The following is a 22,036-nucleotide window of genomic DNA, read 5'->3' on the forward strand; positions in this document are numbered from 1 at the left end:
TTAGATCGCCGAAACAACAGCCCTTGGTCGAGTAAAACCCGAGTCATTCCGGTACGTAGAACCGGCTGTAGTGGGAATGCGAATTTTCTGGTCGTAAACCTTTGTGCGCTGGTGTTCGCCAAGGCTCAATACTGCGACCCCTACTATTCAGATTATTTAAACATTACAAGTGAAACTCAACATTTTTTTTTTTTTTTTTTCTTTTTTATAGAAGAATTGGCAGCTTACTTTACGTAAAATTCGTTAATAGCTTGTCTCAAAACCCAATAAGTGGTATTTCTTAAATTTTTAAATAAATCGACACTAAATTTGACAGCTGTCAACTGTCATAGTTTTAATTTGACATAAAATTCTTGACTAGCGTGCCTAAAAACTAATCATTAGTATTTTTACAAAGACTTATTTTTTATTTTTAGAGGAATTGGCAATTAATTTGACAGCTGTCAACTGCCAAACTAAAGATTTTATGGCATATTCAGATTTAGCATGACAAAGGAACTATGATCCTACAGTTGTTTTAATAACATCGTAAACGTTTTTCCAATTTTTCGCGTAAAACATGGCTTCTCCGACCACTGTTCGGCGTATTACAAACGTATTACGTTACACCACATCTATATATATTACTGATAAGTGTCTTAAATTTGTGCCTTAAGTGACTAACCTAGGTTTTGTAATTACCTCTAGTCTTTCCACTGATCTATATGACTTTATAATGAGCAAAGTATTCAACTCAACATTCTATGGAACTTAGAATATCTGCATCCTTTACGCCCTTTACGCCAATCTGCCCATAAAATTGAAGTAGTTTTCAACCATCTAATTTAATCACATATCCAATTCGAGATCTCGGCTATTAGACTGTAAGATTTTTGAGTATCCGAAAGCAAGGAATTGCATTTTTCTATTCCGTTTACTGACAGACAAGATGCCTACCTAGCTAAATATCTACATATATAATAAGCTAGCTTTTCCAAACTCTGCCCGTAAAAGTGAATTAAGATTACCTATGTAGCTATAATAATCCCAACTCTGCGAAACTATATTTTGTCAACGCTATGCGTTTATATAATTCTATTCCAGTTTCTACTCGCAGTCGCTTAAACAAAATCAAATTTAACAATGCTTGTAGTTTGCACAGCATGGTAAATTTCAAGCACATTTTGATATAATCAGTTAAGTATTATTGTCCTTTACCAGGTGGTACCTCTCACAGGTATCCCACCTGAATTAGTAAACAAGTATCAAATTCAGATTAAAATATCAAAGCAGTAATTTATGTTTATCACTTATGAATATACGTTTTTTGTCTAATAGAATTCCAATGTATGTATGTACATTAGGATGGTCCAAAAACAGTAAAGTCGGAATTGTAATACTCTCACCCCCAGGATTGTTCTATATCGAAAAAATATATCCCTATTTTTTATTTTGAAATCAAAAAATATTTAGAGGTCGCTCAAAGCGCTCAAGGTGTTCATGTATTTTTATATGGGGAAAAAACAACTTTTCGTAGAAATGGTATAGAATTCTTGAAAATCAATATTATTCGATCGGAAAACTTTGGTTATCTTCAGAAGACTTTCAATAATAATACCTAATTGTTTATTTAACCATTTTTTAATACTAGCGATTTTTTATTGTACCCCCCATTGAATTTTTCGGAGTTTTTGTGAGTTTTTGGCGGTCCAATAAATTATAGTTGCGGTTAAAAAATGGTAAAATCAATAATTGAGTATTATTATTGGGAATCTTCTGCAGAGAAACAGACTTTTCCAATAGAAAAATATCGATTTTTAAGATTTCTATACAATTTCTACGAAAACTTGGGGCGCTTTGAGCCTCCTCAAAATATTTTTTGATTTTAAAATAAAAAAATAGGGGTGTATTTTTTCGGTATAGAACAATCCGAGGGGGTGAGAGCATAAAAATTCCGACAAGCCAGCAAAAAAAATTCTCAAAAACGCGAATTTTTAGACATCTGAAATTTGCATGTTACCATACTAGAATTTAATGGGCTATAAAACTGAATACCTAAATTATTTTTATAAATTCGTATTTTCGCGATTTTGCTGAAACTTTGCAGATTTTTCTTAATTTTTGTACACAGTATCATTCTTGGATTTAAATTTGTTTTAAAACAAAATTAACAAAAAAATTTTAGCATGTAAGACATGGCGAATATTAACAAAAAAAAGCCCTAGGCTCAATTTTGGGAGTATTTAACAGTATATATTCATAACTATTCTTCGATTCCGTGAATACTAGGGTGTTCGGTTATTCGCATTTTTCCTGTATTCAGATATAAAATTAATAAAAAATATTCTATGTAGTTCCATTTGCAATAAAATCAATGTTTAGAAGTTTAAGATTCTGGTACATAAATAAACTAGGTGAATTCCCGTTTTTTTTGTTTCTAATACCGGGTTACTTGGTATTTGAAAAATTAAGTTAAAAAAATGCCTAAAAATATTTAAAAAAAACCGGCTGAAACCGGGTTGGAAAAATCGTGCCAATCACCCTACCCAATACTTATTGAACATAAGCCATGAGACATTCAATCACGTCTTGATTTTAAATGTGATCACACGATCTGATTTTTAATTGTGCATAAATTTGTGCACATACATACATATATGTACATACATGCGTACATATTTACGTCCCTCTTTCAGAAAGAAACCAGTTTAAATCACTCTTACCGCAACGCACTGGCGCGTAGTAATAAATAGAAAGAAGCACACACGTCCAGATTGATGTTTACATCATATCGTTTTACGTTGTCACTCTTGGCAGCTTTCATCAATACCAATTGCGAAAATTAAGAGGTTATTGACTTGCGGCGGCTTTGGGAATGTACGAGATTTGTAAGAAGAAATCAGAAACTTAAGAAAATAACAACGCTGTTTAAGCGTTAACAAAAGTACATAGAAGTAGTAGTAGAAAAATAATAAGAAAAAAATATACTAAAAATAAGTGGTTTTTCCAAGCCGATCGTAAATGGCGTAATGTTTAAAGTTTCTTAAACTGTAATAAAACGTGGTACGAGTCAGGGCTCAACAACTTGTGGAACGATTCATAACAACAATGACACCAAGGAGATAAGTTCTCTGGAATAAGGCAGACAGGAATAACACAAATCTATAAAGATAATATCATGTCCCAACCATATTAAAAAAAAAAACGGGAAAATTATGAAGAATACATTTGTAAACAAAAATCAGCTGTTCTTTATGGCCGCATACTTGCCGAGACAATAGCAATACATTCATACAGTTTATTGTCTGGACGCCTCCTTTTTACTCAAAAAATTTGGCAACTAATACTCATTCTCAATTGTCTTGCCTTGTGTAAACGCAAGGTTATACAACTGTCTGCATTGCGTCGAAAGTTTAGAGTTTACCAACGCATGAACCGAAAATACAAGATCACGCAATAACGCGACGTTGTATTTTAACTGGTTTTGAGAAAAAAAATTCGTGGAAGCGGGTTCGTCAGCTAAGCATTTGTTTACATCTCAAGCACCACTATTTTATACTTTTCTTTAACTAAAGAAGAGCTAATTCAACATGGCAACATGTTTTAAAGCTTTTTGTGAATAATTTTACCCAAATTAGGTGTTTAAAGTGGCTGACAACAATTTTGGTTAATTTTGGTTTTCGTTGTTTTCTTTGCTTTGTTAACTTTTCGTGCGTTTTCCAGCGAAACAAGATGGCGTAGAACCCGCTAAAAAAATCGGCTTTTTTCATTCTCTTCTTCTTGCGTGATCTTTTGTCGTCGATGCAAGGGTTGCCAGTCTTGCGCGTGTATTTACACACACAGTCTACTCAACTGTCAGTTTCATCCTTGAGCAGAACGTACCCATTCTGACGGCGCCATTATACTTTAAGCACATATCGTCGCCTGGACAAGAAATTGTTCTAAGCGCCATTTTGATGATTTTTGGTTATAGATGCAATTATATATTTCAAAATGTGATCTTTCGATTGGTGTTATCAGTTTTTGGATATCGTCTTTAGTTTCCAAGATATTGACAAACAGCCAAATTCGTAAAAAAAAAGATTTTAACTGCTTTATAAATCGAAAATTTGTATGAAAATGTCACTTTATAGAGCTATTTAAATCGATTTTATTTTTTATGAATAAGGCCATAAAATTTTATGGGTAATTTAGTACAAATTCTTATCACATTTTCTAACATGTCGTACAGAGTTGCTAAAAAATAGTTGACAAAATTTTACTGAAGAAAATCTTCTATCTTAGAGGTCAGGCTTGCGCTCATTTTTCTTGTCAACTTCTCCTCCAATTTGTAGTGGGTTACAGAAACGTAAAGATTCAAACATCTTCTATCATTTCCGTAGAAATAACGAAATCGTAGTTATTGGAATTATTTGGTTTGTTCTGTTTGTCTTTCTTGGACCGGTTTCGGGAATTTTCAGTGCAATTTGTCAGTTCCTGGACGTCCGGTTAGGGGCATTTATAATGGGCATTTATGCCTTTTAATAATAATAATAATAGATTGGCGCTTACACATATGTTAGTATTTGGCCGAGCTTCTCCTCCGGTTTGTGGCGTGCGCCTTGATGTTGTCACACGAAGCGGAGGGACCTACAGTTTTACGCCGACTCCGAACGGCGATTGTATTTTTATGAGAAGCTGTTTTTCATGGCAGAAATACACTCGGAGGTTTGCCATTGCCTGCCGAGGGACGACCGCTGTTAAGAAAAAACCTTTTTTCTATATTTTTTGCGATGTTGCTTTGACCAGGGTTTGAACCCAGGAGCTGCGGAGTGGAAGCGCGCACTGCTTACCACTACACCACAGCGGCCGACCATTTATGCCTTTTGGTGGAGATAATTATGAATGTATAACGTTTTTCATATACGCCTTCCTACCCAAATGTTATCTTAGCGAATGTGTTTCGTACGTCTGACTATACTTTTACTTTTAGCCCGTTAGACTAATAAATTAAAACAAAAATATCTCTTAATTTAATTTATAACTCATTGAGACCTTGTCCACATACATACATACACATATACACTACTATTACTCATTGAAGAAGTGCGATAAGCAAAACAAAAAATGCAAACTTTTTAGCACAAATATGTTATCTTTGCGAAAGTTTTGGTCAAACAGCACGAGAACCGTTGTGCGAAAAGCAAGAAGGTATACCATGTACAGGTTTATGCTTGAACTACGTACATTTGAACGCAATTTTTTTTTTTGCATTCAAAGTTCATTATTGACCATCAAAATTTGTAATAAAAAGTTGTTTATTTTCGCGCCACTGCCGCACATTCTTGATTAGCCGATATGTACTATTTTTAAGTATTTTTATGTTCGCTGGCATATTTATTTCAAAATGTCTAACATATCGTTACCTAAGAGGGAAAAGGTGGCAAGTCCATTTTTTTCAAATTTTCAGGAAAGACGAAAAATCGATATAGTTTCTATTACCTGCCATTCTGCATCAAATACTAAATTTTGAAAAAATGGACTTGGCACCTTTTCACCTTTATGTAGCGATATATGTATAGGTAGGTACATGTGTATGTACTCAGAAGGCTACAAAATAGACACAGGAGACGTATCTCCCGCAAACTCCCATTGAGCGAAGCGTACAGACCTTCAGACCACAGTAGTGTTTTTCAGGCTGAGTTTCTTGTAATTGACAAGCGCCACTGAAATTTCTGCTCTCGTAAGTTGTGGAAGGAAGGTTTGAGCATTTAGATTACTGATGGGCACCGCCTTGCCCGCGGGCAAAGCTCTCATAAGCTTTCCATACATTTTGTATAGGTGCGTATCGAGTAAAAGCTCTCTCTGCGCATCACTCTGCGCTCATATATGTAAAATCTATAGAAAGCTTTAAAAAGTACTGGCCGCGGCGCTGTCTTGAGCATCACTGGTGTAAAGCATTGATGGGGTTCTTAAAAGTCTATCGGACTATCGCGAAAATACATAATAACAGTACACTGTACTATTAACCACACGTTCGTCCAGTTCTTAGCTCCGAATAGCAATTTTTTAATTAGCTATGGTGATGAGGAAGAGCTACAAACCTTTCCGAAGACATGACGTGACGTTTATACCGAATGCTGGAGAAAGCTCTCACATCTCTTCCAGGGATTTTAAACCACTGATGGACACTGCTTTGCCCGCGGGCGAAAGCCTTTTGAGCTTTCTATACATTTTGTATAGAGGCGAGCAGAGTAAAAGCTCTCTCTGCCCAACGCTGTTTTAAACCAATCAGCCTCTCATGATTTTGTTTAACTCTGGAGAGTCTGGTCGATCGCTTGTAGGGTAGTTCGGTGGATACGGGCTTGTGCGCAAGTGAGTGGCCGATTGAGAAAGCTGTCTTACCTAAACACTTCACCGTGAGTGACTTTCTCGATATAGAGGCGACCTTTAACAATGTACTACCGGGGGCTATAGTCAGCGTACTCTTGGATGAAAATTTCGTGGTGTAGAATGGTGCCACCGCCCAGCGCAGGGTAAGCAGGGGCACGGCCCAGAGTAGTATTCTTTCGCTCCTTCTCTGGATCGTGGTCGTAAACGACCTACTAGAGGAGCTGGCGAGTAAAGGGCGCAGGACGATTACCTATGCGGATGATGTAGCACTTATATTGGGGGGACAATTTTTGGATACCTTCTACGACTTAACTCAGGGATACTTGAACCTGATGACTAGATGGTCCGCGAACTGCGGACTTGTTGTAAATCCTAGTAAAATGGAACTCTATTTGTTAACTAGGACATATGTATAGGGTACCCCATGCCACTTCTTCCTGTTTCGGGGGGAATTTGCGTGTCGCTTTCTGACATGGTCAAGTACCAAGGCCTTATATCGAGGAGAGAGCAAGTGAGGCTTCAGTGGCTCTATACAGCTGCACACGGGCAATGGGTAAGAGAGATTGGGCCCTTCTACCAAGGTTATTTACTGTCTGTAGAAAATAATAGTTAAGCACATTACGTTTAATGGCCTTTAATGTCATACTTAACATAGCGCCTGCCGGTATCGCAGGTAAAGCAGCTACAGCAAGGGTGGCGGTCAGACTTAGGCGCACTGGCTGCTTGACTAACTCGGGGTTTGGATACTCTGGTATTCTCGAGGGCTTCGACTTCATCCCTGCGTGACTAACCTAGCACCAGCTAGGTCTTTCTCCACGCACATACTATCAAGAAATGAGTGGACGGTAGGCAGCGGCTGGAAGGAGACACCGGTACACTTTTATAGATAGCGGTAAAGTAGGCCAACATCAACTCCGACAGCCGGGTAGCAATCAGAGCCCTGTGTTTACTTATGGTACGCTCGAAGTTTTTTAGGGAATGCCTTAATTTACTTTCGAACGCGTCGGAATATTATCTTGTCAGACATGTATGGGTATCAGACTATAGTGACATCACAGGTAACTGCGTGGCTGATGAACTGGTCAGCGGCGGTACCCTCGAAGCAATGCCGCTAAGAAAAGAGAGAGGGGGTGATTATTTGACTACTGACTGAGGAGTGAACGCTGGCGTTAAATCAAGCCATGTGCTACTGCGAGGACATTCTGGCCAAGGGTGGATCGGGAATGTTCTAGGGATCTCTCTAGACTATCGAAGCTGGATCTCTCGATTCTGGTGGGTGTACTGACAGGCCACTGATCTATCATGCAGTGAGATTAAATAGCACACCAGACCCCTTTTATCACAGCTGCATTGCGGACGACCAGGGGGATTCATCTCAACACTTTATCTTAGACTGCACAACTTTTGTTAAATAGTTTGCGGCTTATGCACTTGAGTTCACACTTTCTAACGAGTCCGAACGAGCTCTCCGGGACTAATATCTGCCGCTTGCGAAACTTTATTCTCTGCACGAAGCGATTCTTGCTTGAACTTAGCGGTTAATACGAAGGACCAACGCTCACCGTCTAACTGAGCCACTTGCCTTAACCAAACCTCACCTAACCTAGCGATGACCGATGAGTTTTCTCTCAAAGTGAAGGGAACAACTTGGCGACATCTCGTACTTCCGGCTTTAAACCGAAATTTTTTTCTCAATATGAGAGCGTTATACCATCAGCATTATTTCATTACCGATGAAAGCGACCTGGAGTAGGAGGAAAAATTCTCCGCCTGAGCCTACCGCTAAGATGTCGCCTAGCCCAAATATAAGTGCACACCACTTAGGTAAACAGTTTTATCACCTCCTAGACAGGTAGGATTTCTGCTAGAGTGATTGCTGCTCTCACCAGTTGCTATGTACCTATATAAACGTCTATAAGGCGGGTAGTCAAATACACTTTGAAGTATTCTTAGCATGCAAGTGCTTAAAGCTTTAGACTATTACACAAACTTAAAATTCATAAGTTCTGTTGACTGATTTGTATGTACATATGTATGTAGATATAAAAAAGAACGTTTCAATAGCTTCCTCATCAGAAAAACACTTGCCAAGTGTTGAAGTACTCGCATTGTAGTTAATAGTAAATACTTGCATGTCGTAAGATGTTGCAACATCTGGAGTATTGCTAGATTGTATCGAAAGTATCTTCGTGGTATGATCTACAAAATCCCTACGTTTAAAGCACCTCTGTGCATAATAACAGTTACGTGCCGTGCAGCTTTGTAAAATTGTCTTAAGTGCTCATAATGGCTTGGTCATAATATTTCATGGTTACTTATAAATCATTACTTATAAATGCTTTCTTGTTGGAAAAATAATCGACGTTATTGCTAAGTCCAACAAACTGTCCATGCCGTCCGTGGTTGGCCGAATAAGATCCCTTGAGTGAGCTTGGGGAAGCCAGCACCCACAGAGCATACCAATTTGGTTTTCCTCAAAGGAAGGATGCCCCCAACCGCTTTGCGCTTATGACAGAGAGATTACCGATAATCGAATTTAATAAAAATGATCTAACAGTCCTCCGTGTTCATACCGACTTCGGCGGCTGAGATCATACGGAAAATATGTACTTCACACTGAATTTACGAGAGCAATTTGAAAAGTCAGTGAATAAACGACATATTTTTCGGCAAAAAGAGTTGTATTTCTCAACATAATCTCCTTTTAGCTCAAAATATTCATTCCAGGCCTCTTATTCGATTCAAATCTCTTACCGCTCAGTTATTTCTTTGGCTTTGGAAATAAGAAATAGTCGCTGGGGGCTTAATCTGGTGGATCGGGTTGGAGTTCGTAGCCAAAGTGATGGATTTGTTCTATGGTGACTACACGTGGTGTATACCCGTGCATTGTCTTGATAGAACAGTACTTTCAGAATCTGTCTCTCTCTCTCGATCTCTCTGAATAATATTCGAAAGTTAAGCTATGGAGTTAAGTTACAAAAAATAGGCAGGTCTGAGTTAGGGTAGGTAGTCTAACAACGCTGAGTTAGTACAAAGTTAGGATAGTTCATCGAGTTAAGGTAGTCTTTCGCACGGCGTTCAAGATCGGATAGATTGACGGCTATCGCCTAGTCGAGATGAATTAGTCGGGAGCCATCGAAGTCTGAAAAACTTTTACAAATAAATCTGGCCATTCGCTAATTGCAGCTTTCAAAGCCTTGTTAGGTATTCCATCTGGCGTAGGACCTTTTCCATCTTAGTACATAAATATATGGGTCTAAAAGCATAAGGAGAATAGTTACATCTTTCATTCTAGCTAGGCTTATAGGTCTGTATGATTTAGATATGTGATGGGGCGTGTTGTCCAACTTAGGCGTACATTTCGCAGATATATTGAGATATACCTGCCTTCTACTAGTCTGAGGCAAATATTCCCAACAGTAGATGGAGCTAAAATAATGTAACAAGTTTTTTCCGTAGTCTCATTTAAAACTTTACTAATTTTTATTAACTCTCGTAATTATGAAAGTTTCTACATATGTCGCCATAATATGTATTTACTTTACTAAATATTGATCACTTCAATTGGTTTATTAATTCCAATTTCATTTCCAATTAATTCTCAACACTTTTGATACTGCTTTGAGTGGTGTGCAAATAAAGAATAAAATAACAAAAGGAAAAAAGCTTATAAAAATGGGAGTAGGTTCCATTTACAAATGTTTAAATGTAGCACTTCTGTACATACATATGTCTGTATTAGGGATGTTAATTTTTTCGCTTTTTCGGTCCCGGGATTTTCGGGATCTCGTTATCACAATCCCGGGATCCCGGGATTAATCCCGGGATTAAGATATTCATTACTTTTCAACAACTTAAATCGAAAAAAGTTGCTTCTACCTCTCCTAAATACCATAAAATAAATAATAAATAAATGGGTTTAAAACCCACTTTTTTATTTAAAGTGGCGTTCTTATTTTTTCTCTCTGACGGCAGGATTTATTTTAAAGGGCTTTGTAATTTCAAAGATATGATTAATTCCAAAAGTTATTTAAAAAATTCAATGCAATGTAGAATAAAAATATGGGTACCAAATGAAAGAGGAAATTTCTTTAGAATTAAAAAAAATAAAAATTTTTTGGATTCACAAGGACGACTAGGTAATTTTTTAAGCTGATAAAGTTAGAAGGACGAAATTCGAAACAAATATTGCGAAATTACAAGGATAAAATTTTAAAAGCACATTTTCAATATTTACCAGACCTTATGCACCAAAACATTTAATCTGATTAAATTCTACAGAATTTCCTCTCTAATTTGGTACCCACACTTCCTCCCTAAGCACATTTCACTGAAATGTTTTAATCATTTTTGAATTACTGAAGTCAAAGTGAAAAACTAAAAACACAATTTTACAATATTTGGCCCATGGTTTCGCGAATATATTGATTTTTGTGTGTAAAATTTACTATCGCACGATGTTATATGTATAATGAGCTAGACATTTATAAAAAAAAAATATTAATTATTAAATAAAAAAATAAATATAGCCAATACTGGTCAAGAAAAGTAGTATCTATTATTGCCATTAGTGCAAATTACAAATCCCGAAAATCCTGGGATTATTTGCCAAGAATCCCGGGATTTTCGGGACCTAAAAAAGGCCGGGATTAACATTCCTAGTATGTATGTAGTATGTATAAATGCACGTGAATTCACATCCCAGCTATCGATCTTTATTAAATATGTGTAGTTGTTTTTTTGTTTTGGCCTATCTCATGTGGAAACCGCATTCATCTGGTTTGTCTCTGTAGATTTATCCTCAAAACGTGATCGCAAACCGGCAAAAGAGAACACAGCAGCTGAACGTGCCAATGCAGGTCAAACTCTGGCGTGCGCTCTAAATTTTTAATTTAACGTCAACGAACACAGAAATCACAGTCACAATGCGTGAAGGAATCGGGGTGAAAAACGAGAGCGAATCTGACACAGTGGGTCGATAGGCGTAAAAAGTAAGTTGAGTGTCAAAATTATTAACATACTTACGTAGATGATCGTCCCTTGCGTACATCCACAGCGGAAAAAAGGTACCTCGCTGTTCAGAAAAATATTTTAATCAGAATAAGAAAATGTCCTGTCTCTCAATTGGACAGAAAATATTTCTAATTAAATAAAAACTATTGACAATTAACGCATCGCAGTGACGCACAAATGTACAAATGTAGAGAAATTCAAGAGGCCGTAATTTGTTGAAACTTTACTCCTACAAGGATTACCTCACGTTGATATCAAACATGAAATAGGATTTTGTACCGTTTACCTGTTTTGTAAACTCTGGGATTGTGGTACCGATTACCAATTTTGAGAAAAGCGGAGTAGTCACGCCTATTTTTTTATTATGGTCACATCAAAAATGAAATCGCTTTTTTTGTACCTGTCGCACTTCAATTTGGAACCCACTTTATACACTATTTTGATATATTCATGAGTAGAGGAAATATGTATGTAGGTGAAATCGGCCAAATAACCAATCAATTATCATATAACGGTTATTATGAAAAAAAACTGATATATAAGCAAATCTCTACGCAAAATACTAAAATTTTTTTAAATTAAAATAATCGACCGACTCACAATTCGCATTCTTCAAAATTGGTAACCGGTAGGAAAAACTCGAGTTCATATTTTAAATACCCCTAATCAATAAAATAGGCGTGATCACTCCGCTTTTCTCAAAATTGATAACCGGTGCTAAAAACCCGGAGTTCTCAAAATAGGCAACCGGTACAAAAATACCGATTGAATTTTTGAAATAAATGTGAAGTAATTCCTGTAGGAGTTTCAACAAAATACGATCCCTTTTATTTTTCTATATTTGTCACCATTGACTGGGGGCTCGAGTTTGTCTTCTCCACAATGTTCAGTGCTGCTACTAGTCAGTAGAATGGAAAAGTGTTCCCTATATAATTAAAGCACGTTCTCGACATCGGTCACTAGGTCGCAAGGGTGGTACTTACATTAGTTTCCTCTAGTCTTTAAACCTTCCGTTGCCTCACTCCCAGCTAAAATTTGCGGGTGTTTTTCCTGTCGGCTAGCATTTTATGCTCTTCGCACTCGCGTATTTGCAGCAAATATGTCTCACTCTTCAACTCCTTATAACAACCCCGCATGGCTCGCGTTGCGCCCGATCGCAGCGTAGTCCGGTTGGCGGCATCTGTTTTATCTGCTGCTTGTTGACATTCCTAATCGTGCCAGTTATTTTTTCGGGCTCGCTGAAATCCGACTGCTTTTTCGGCTGCGGGAAATCCCAGTCTGACCATGCAGAATGGTGTTCCATAAGAATGCCTTTTAGAGTATTGGTATTTTTTCACAAGAATTTGAAGCACATTTAAATTCTGTAGGAAAAATTAGAAAAAATATACATGAAGAAATAGCTACATACATTCTTTTTCACTACTATGGAAGGCTAAAAATCTTTAGGTCGTCAAAACTTTACTGCTAAAGTCAGCATTTTGTAATGCTTTGACTTCGTCAAATAAATCCGATCGAGAATAAATACTCTACAAAGCTCTCCAAATCAACAACAACCACTTTATGCAAAATTGCCGTCTTAAACTACCGTTCTTGCTGTGTTGCACGCCTTCATAAAAGGGAATTAAAGACTTCATGTTTTTTGAACTACTTCCAAGTGGAAAAAGAACCGTGCTGTGCCATAAGTATATTTTGGAAGCAACCAAGTCCGACTGGGATGTGGTTCCTCTGCAATGTCGGCTTGTTGTGCTCTCTGAGAGCAAGCGAGAGGCGAATGCTTTGGGCGTCACTTGTGATTGCAGATTTTCGACGTTGAGCTTTCCTCGCATTGTTGGACGCACATTTTTTGCTGCACAGAGGCGGGTGCTAGCTTGGCTGCCGAATTTGCGCTCCTTTACTTGGCAGCTATAGTAGACGTCGTAAGGCCACACACATTTTTTGCCTTGTCTCGCCCATATTCTGGGATGGCGGTGATGTCAGCTTTTGTACTAACGAGGACATCAACAAGCCGAACAGAGGCACCCTCCCCGAATATTCCAGGTGCATGCCCTCAAATCGTGGTACTTTAAATATTTGCCGTGGTCGTCTTCAAAAAAGGGAGGGGTGGGGGTGGGAGGGGGGTTGGTGGTCGGTTGTGGGTCTCATCCGAGGCTATAGTTTGCTTTCCACTGGAAGGGGTTTTTACGTGTCGGGTACTAAAACCAGCGCACAACCCATCGCTGGGAGGGGGTGGATTCTTAGCCGAATACACATCTATATAGCGAGCCGCTTACTCCAAGACAGACGACAGATTGCAGCCGCAAATAGTGGTGAACATAAGCTATAGACTTCAGTGAGCCCTGAGTGTATGATGTAGAATGCAACGAAAATCATCTAAATTTTATTAGACTGACCCACAAAAAGGGGTGGCCTTGTAATTATAGTACTTCAATAATTTATTGCCTCAACTGATAGGGATATGTCCCACTGTACATACATATTTCAATCGTTTCGATACTTTTGTTGATAACGTACTATTTAGTTGGCGAGGTTTGAGCCGGTTGCCGGCATACTGTGTTCGCTCAGTAGGAGTTTGCCATCGGTCTGGGTGTTTAAGGTCGATCAGTTTTTGATTTGATTTAAACGTTGACGGACGTTCTAAATTTCGAGCTCGCTAAAGAGGCTAAAAGGGTTGGGTATAACGCATTTTGTTTTTACAATATTCTTTAATAAACATGTATATAGATACATATACATACATATGTACATACATATACGCTGGTAGACAAAAACATATACTATGGGTATTCATGGAAACGCGTAAATGCCTCGTATGTAAATGGATGGATACATTTGAGAAAAGAAAAAAAAATTAAGTGCCATATAGAGTTTGTGCCTATTAAATATTGATTAATTATTTCGGAAAGTAAACAGCTAAAGAAAGTGCTATAAAACCCAGTTGGGCTAAATTGATGGCAATGAGCAACAGGCAAACAAACAAATATAGAGAAATACATATCAAAGCCTTCACCTAAAAATTGTAAACAAAAAATACTAACACAAAATAGTTAAACAAAATATGTAGTGGCAAACACTTGTGCAAATTGTAATCGTAAACAAATACAAGGAATAAACAAATATCGCTTTTCTTAATCGTAAAAAAATAATGAATGCTTGCTTTTGTACTAGCTCTAGAATTTAAACGAAAAATTAGATATTAAAATGTGTACAGAAGAAATTCGTATTCAAAAAAGAAATTTCACTGGCAGGTGACAACTGGTTAAATATTTGTGTACCCATTTGTGATGAATTTAAAAATACCTTAAAAGGATGCATTTCAAAGGGAATAATAAAAAATAAACAAATTCAGCTGAAATGCTACGATTGTAATATGTATACTATATCTGTTTGAATATCAAGATAAGATACTCTACCTCACAATTTCGCTAAGTTAGTAGTTCTACTTCGGTGCTGCAAGTCGTTTCGTTGCAATACGAAAAAAATCTTGTTTTCTTATTAAAAGTGCCTAGCAAGTGTACAATCCATAAGTGCCGTTTTCACAGCGACGAGTTAACTCACATTCGGCAGTTAGCTATAGATTTTCAATACAAAAATTTATAGTTAACTGTCGAATGTGAGTAAAGATTTTTTTTTTTTTAGTTGAAAGAGTATACAATTATGTATGTGAAAATTGTGATTAAGTAAAAGATTTTCTTTACTAAACAGAATTTTAAAGCGCGAAAAATACAAAAAAAAAACTGTAAAAAAGTATAAGTTCGAACGAAGCCCAAGTTTATATACTGGACGCTCGTATTAAATATGGCGGTTTCACCATTCTGTAAACTGCAAGGTCGTTTTTCCCCGATTTCAAACATTTTCGACAGCACCGTGCGTCAGTCAATTTTACACACGAGCAAAAATTAATAAATTCTGCGTTTTTAGTTTTTCTCTCTGGCGTCTTGATTATTTTTTTATAAGGATTTTGAAATTTTCTAGTTACTACTAGAAAATTACTTAAAACCTTCAGTGAAATGTAGAATAACACTAGAGTATCAAATAAGGGAGAAAATTCTGTAGAATTAAAAATAATTAATTTTTTAGGTACTTAAATTTTTAGGTACTTTTAAAATTTTATTCAAAAATTCCTTGAAAATGTCCAGCATTTATTTTTTTGAGAAAACTATATGTCAAGAACTAATACACACACGGCCGCAAAATAAAATTAATTAAAAGGGCATTTTTACTACATATTCGTCCTAGTAAACCAAAAAAAAATATTTTTTTAAAGTGTAAAAACTCTCTGTACTTTAGTTGCGACGCCAGCATATTATCAAAAGTGACTTCAAAAATGTTGGGGTTATAATTCCATCAGACCAGCCTTCTACAAGTCAGGAATGATGGGGGTGTTTATTGACATGTGGCGGACTTTGGTAAAGAGGCACACACCTTGGATTTATGTATCAATTCGCATGCAGCATCGGGAACAATTTCTCTGTAGACTTGTGCCTTCTCGATGGACTTTTCAACTTCGCCGCTGGTGAAAATTACTGGTTTAAGCAGTCTGTACGAATGTCATAACAGTTATAAGTTTTATCGGAAAAACGTTGTTCCATAACAGTTATTAGATGAGAAATATTTTTTATTTCGCCAATAAGATTTATAACCCAACATTTACTTCATAACAGTTATTTCCCAAAGTTTATTTTTACGTTGTCTGATAACAGTTATTTCACTTCTCCTCTTTTATTTTCGTCATCTTTATCTTCTTCTTCATCTCCATTTCCGTTTTTGTCAATATTCTTATCTTACAACGTTTACCAGACAACGTAAAAAAAACGTTGGATAATAACTGTTATCAAGCAACGTAAAAAATAAATTTTGGGTTATAAGTCTTATCGGCGAAAACAAACAACGTTTTCGTCAAATTTCAGAATTCGGGCAACGTTTTCAATATGTAAATTCGGGATAACAGTTATTTTTGGTCTCTGGTCTGTACAGCTTTTTTATCACTCGACGCTTGGCCATATTCATTGAAGGATGCAGAATATATTCTAGGCTATAGAAGAATCGCCCCACTTCTACTGCTTGTGTTGCTCTACCAGTTGCAAAGTCATCGAATCTCCGGGATCGATCTGTCAGACTTAGCCATTCCCGTTTGCCAGTGCAGCATTTTTGGACGGGAATTAGAACGGATTTCTGCCTAACGGCCGGTCGTTAAGAAGCGAGCCCCTGCAACAGTGATTGCCTTGGAAAACTGACGTTCGTCAATTAGAAACTCGCTTAGTATGAGGGGGGTGGTGAAGGTACTCTTGGTAACTTCCGCGAAGCTGTAGATCGTCGAAACATTTACCTTCTGTGCCAAATCGTGTCACCGCTGATACTTTGGTAGGCTTGAATGCCAAAAAACGTGATGCCTCTTAAAGCCACCAAAGAAAAAAAAGCTTTTTTCTTCTAAATAATGCATCAATGCCAGGGTGATATCCTTCTAGGTAGCGAGAGTCAGGGGAATTTTAATCGGTTAATATTTCGGACTCGACTTCGCCTGACGGTATGGAAATACCGTGACATTCTGGAGTGATATCTCTACAGGTGATGTCTGCATCGATGAGACGATACTACACGGTGTGATTTGTGAAGAATCCCAAGCCACCGTTATTGTCTCGCCTACGATCCAAATCTTTTCACGATCTTGCAGTTAGAATGTAAGATTTTCATCTGTTTCGGGAGCTTTTATTCTGATACAGATTTTGTCTACCTTGCTGCTGTGGGGATGCTGCCAGGTAACGATTACGGCTACAAAGCTCTTCGACGAGGGTTGTCCACTCGCGTATGGTGCACAGGCCAGAACCAAATCGAAAGTGTCACCAGCCAATATATGCAATTACGGTATATTCTAATCTGACACAGAGAACAGACATTGTGAGGGGCCAAGAGTTGCTGCTTAGTCCTCAGAAAGGAGTTGGAGTGGGATGAAAGTTGGCGATGGGTAGAAAGGCGAAGAAGTTGCATTGCTCAGGTGAGCTTATTAATGCCATGTAGGCACCTTGTTGGGTAAACATAGCTATGGGCATGATGTGCTCACTGGCGGCGTGACAACAGTATGTTATCCAGGACTAAGGAGTCTTTCGGCTTGAGCACGTCTCAAGATGGCTACATTCGGTCCGGGGTTGTTAATATATACATTATTAGATGCTGGAACGACGGCCTGAATAATTTCAGTGTGGGATACTGACTGTCACGGTAATACGTAATTAGTGGGAGACATATTTGGCTAACGCGTGTAACTTCCTTTGTAGTTCTTTACTTCCTACTTTAATTAGCTTTCTACAGCACAAGTGTTTTGACTCATTGTCCTGTACATATTGTAGTTAAATCATTGAATAGGTTATTGTGTCTGTCCCTCATACCTTGACTAGTAATAGCTAGCGTCTATTAATTTTTTTTTATCATTTTCTATATTGTTATCAACAAATTATGCAAAATAAATGTCTGGCCGTATAACGACTGTCTATTGTACTTTTATAGAGATAATGCGTTTTTAATTAACTTTGAATAGTGCATCTCATACAACGTTTGTGCATTATTTCTACCCAGTTATAATCAACACGAGTAAATTCAAGCCACATGCAAAACCACCTTTTCAAACCGAGTTGAAAAGTGTACTCGTTTACACACAAACATCGGTAGGTCCTTAGCGTTGTCAAATAGAGTTCCGATTTTAGGCGTCAAAGTTGACATCACAAAGGATGTCAACGCTTTTTGCGAATTTCACATCTTCTTTTGAGATATCCTCTAAGTTCTCAAATTAATAGGCTCCTAAGAATTTTAGTTGTGTTCTTTGACAGTGCGGGACATGACACTTCCTGTACCTGTCCACCAGGATATGCCCCGTAAACAATCCGGAAGCAAGTCTGCCATCTTTTCTGTTTTCGCACATAGTTTTTCTGCAGCCTATAAATGGCTGCAAAGGACGTTTTAGTTGAAATACCAAATGAATTGCCTTAATTGCCGCCTGGCCGTCTACGTATGTATAAGTTTGCTTTTAAGTTGATTCCCGTAGGCTAGCTCTGCTGTTATCATTAGCGAAAACTGCTTAAAGCTCCTAGGACCAGCGAATAAAAAAATCATGATTTGAATTTTACATTTTGATTTATCGGGGACTAAGTTAAAAAAAAATAACTTTCTAAAAATGTTCATTAATTTCAACTTAAGCAAATTTTTTCCCCAAAATTTCTTTCTAAAAGAATTTGAATCAAACTCATAATTTGTTCCTAGAAAAACTATTTCTTTCCAAAATAATTTTGTTTTTTTTTAAATTATTCTTTTTTATGTATGGTACATTTTTAGTAATTTTGATAGATATGGTTTTTCTAAAAAATAATTTTTCCTACATAATTCTTTTCATAAAAAATCTTAAAAATTATATTTTTTAACTAAAATGATTTTTTCATAAAAAAACAATTTTTTCTCCTTAAATGTTTACCCTAAATATTTTTTTATTATTTTTATTCCCAAAAATAATTTTTCTCGAAAGAAATAATTTCACTGAAATTTTTTCCAAAAAATCTTTGTTTCTGATGGTAATTTTTTTCTTATTCGGGTTAACATATTTTTTTTAATTATGGGGGTTTGCGTATAAAACTATTTTTTTGGCTCAAAAAATTTAAAAAATATTTTTTTCTAAGTAATTAAAATTTTAAAAAAAATATTTTTATGATATATTTTCGTAATTTTGAAAAAAAATTGTTGTCTAAAATTTTATAACAAAAATATACAAATGAATAAGTGCCACATTCTGAAAACAGAAAAAATAATACGACCTTGGACTTGTGAGGGTTAAAATATGCTGCACGGGTCAGGTAACCTTACTGCCCACCTGACATCCACTTCCTGGGAGTATATTCCGACACCCACTGCCATTACCATTTTAGAACCGTACGCGAAAATGTCGAGGGCTCTACGGCTAGGTTTGATCCCTCCATACCTCCTCCTTATCAAACCTACTACTAAATATTATGGCCATATCGTCTGCATATGCCACTAGTTTGGGTGCTTTCTCCTTGCATTTCTTTAGTAATTTATTGACCGTTAGTAGCCATAATATTGGTGTACTCTCACCATCTTGCGATGTGCCTCTGCATGCCCGCCTGATTAACCTGGCGAACTGAAGCTTTGAAAGCTCCGAAAATATCCAGAAATACCCCTAACTCCCGGGGATTTGTAGGGCTCAAAACTATTGATTTCCCATTCTGCTTTGGGTGATGCAAAAACATCTACTCGCTATACTCCCCTGCTATCGAGATCTGTTGAATTTACGCATCCCGGTAAGAGGGTATTGGACCAGGTCTTCTAGCGACATTTTTTCTACATCGGTAGAAATCTAAATTGGTGTGCATAAACGAGTTTTCAGATGAAACTGCTGTTACAATAATAACTACGTATATATGTACATATGTATGTATGTTAACTTCTATTCAATGGAACAATATAAATAGAATTTAATAAGCTAAAATTACTGCATTAAAATATACAACAATGGATGAACACATATTATTGTCATACAATGGAGACAGTTTCAGAATTTAATTCCATTCAAAGCCGCGAAAAAAAATAATTGGAGCTCAGCAACTCAACATGCGCACTTGAGGAAAATTACAGAGATGATCATTTAAAAATAGTATTAAATTTTTATGCACGCGGAATATATGCATATATGTTTGTACATTAGGTTGCATCACTCCCCATAAACAAAATATCGAGACTGAACGTATCTCAAAAATCCTGAAAAATCGATTTATTTTTGAAAATATAAAAAAATTAACTGATAAAAAATTAATGAGTTGATAGAAAGAAGAGTTTAAGCTTAAAAAATGTGCATAAAAATGTTTAAAAATGAAAATAATGGATTTTTTGGAATTATTTTCAAATCGGCCTAGCTCTCGTTAATCTTAATATTTTTTCCGAAATATTTTGCCGGTAGTCTCAAATATAATAAATTTAATAATTCCTCCGGAAAAATCGTAACTTTTTTGTGGTGCAAACTAATGTACATACATATCCTCCCTGCCTCCTGTAATTAAGTATCTATCTATTATTAAAAAATTATTTGTAACTTAATAATGTGCATAAAATTTTTGTTAAAAAAATGTTTTCATTACCTAACAATTTTTCATTTCAGTTTTATTGAGTCATGCGACCGATCGATTTCGCTTACCGGCTGCTACCGGGCATCAAATGGTTACACGGCTATACGACGCAGGATGCCGTGGCTGATATGATTGCAGGCATTACAGTGGGTCTAACAGTGCTACCGCAGGGTTTGGCCTATGCGACGCTCGCTGGGCTGGAGCCACAAGTGAGTGCTGCGAGTGTTACCTAAATACGCACGACTATCGAATGCATAGAAATTTAATTTCAATATTTTTAGTATGGACTCTATTCTGCATTTATTGGCGGCATTGTGTATGCCTTCTTGGGCAGCTGTCGACAAGTCACCATCGGTCCCACAGCTTTGCTGGCGCTAATGACTAGCCGGCATACAAGTTTCGGGTTGAATTCAGGTCCAGCTTATGCGATATTGCTGTGCTTGATCTCAGGAATTGTTGAGCTTCTAATGGCTGTGCTGCGCTTAGGTGTGTGTGTGTGGTTTTTTATGAATTATTTATGTGACAACTTTCAATTTCATATTTTCTTATAGGCGCACTGGTTGATTTAATTTCACTGCCAGTTACCGTCGGTTTCACCTCAGCAACGGCGGTTATTATTGGCACCTCCCAGCTGAAAGTAAGTACATACGTACATTAGGGTGCATCACTCTGCATAAAAAAAAATAACATAAAATATCAAATCGGTACTATTTTTCCATCGGAATTATAAAATGTATTATATTTTAAGACCTTCGCCAAGATATTTCGGAAAAACATTAAGACTTAAGTGAGTTGGTCCGATTTGAACATCACTCCAAAAATCTTATTATCTCCATTCCGTTGGCAAAATGTTCAACGATTTTTATGCATACCTTTTAAGTTTCAACTATTCTGTCATCGGAGTTGATTTTTGGAAAATATATTTAAAAAAACTGATTTGATTTATACATTTTTTTTGAGGTATTTGCACGTAAATCCTAATATTTTTTCGAAATAATTCAGCAGAATTCTTAAAATAGAATACATTTTATAATTATGTTGGAAAAAACTGCGACTTTTTTTGGTGATGCACCCTAGTGTACATACATACATATATGGTGGAGAGGTTTTGATCCCTTTTGTGATTTAGCAATATTTTTACTAAGGATCTCTTTTGATTTTTAGGGCCTACTGGGCATTCGTGGTGGTGGCGGTGGTTCCGGATTTTTAAATACAATGAAGTCCGTCTTTATGAATTTAGACAAAATACGCTACGGCGATTTTACGTTAGGCATAATTGCTATTACCGTCTTGCTACTGCTGAGGGTAAGTAAATGGTAGAATTTGAACTCCAGAAAGTTTTAGTTTTAATTTGAATTTACTTTATTGTAAGCAGAATATCGAGTGTGCTAGACCACATAGAGTTATTAAACCAAACACAGAATGCTTTCGAAGTAGTTAAGGGTTCGTTCTGCAGACCCAGATTCCTTTGTCTGGTTTACGCAGTATTTAAATGATAGAACAGTTTTATTGATAAAATTGTCTCCTCCGAACATAACTCTGCCGGACAA

The 22,036-nt window shown here is 36.7% G+C and overlaps 1 protein-coding gene across 5 annotated transcripts in view; it reads left to right on the forward strand.

Moving 5' to 3' along the window:
• LOC118738824 (sodium-independent sulfate anion transporter-like) overlaps positions 1-21,978 on the forward strand; it is a 63,126-nt gene extending 41,148 nt beyond the window's left edge. For 2 of the 5 annotated variants that reach the window (XM_036469815.1, XM_036469816.1), the window contains exons 2-6: positions 11,145-11,342; positions 20,519-20,695; positions 20,768-20,972; positions 21,038-21,123; positions 21,651-21,978. In XM_036469815.1, the coding sequence (XP_036325708.1) occupies positions 20,531-20,695; positions 20,768-20,972; positions 21,038-21,123; positions 21,651-21,806 (612 nt within the window). In that variant the 5' untranslated portion in view covers positions 11,145-11,342; positions 20,519-20,530 and the 3' untranslated portion in view covers positions 21,807-21,978. Of the gene's footprint in view, positions 1-11,144; positions 11,343-13,949; positions 14,037-20,518; positions 20,696-20,767; positions 20,973-21,037; positions 21,124-21,650 lie in introns of those variants that run through there. The other 3 variants (XM_036469818.1, XM_036469819.1, XM_036469817.1) reach the window with 2 other exon arrangements.
• The last annotated feature ends 58 nt before the right edge of the window (positions 21,979-22,036 follow it).

Source organism: Rhagoletis pomonella, unplaced genomic scaffold (genome assembly GCF_013731165.1).
Source record: "Rhagoletis pomonella isolate Grant_MI unplaced genomic scaffold, Rhpom_1.0 Rhpom_scaffold_00005, whole genome shotgun sequence".
Lineage (NCBI taxonomy): Eukaryota > Metazoa > Arthropoda > Insecta > Diptera > Tephritidae > Rhagoletis > Rhagoletis pomonella.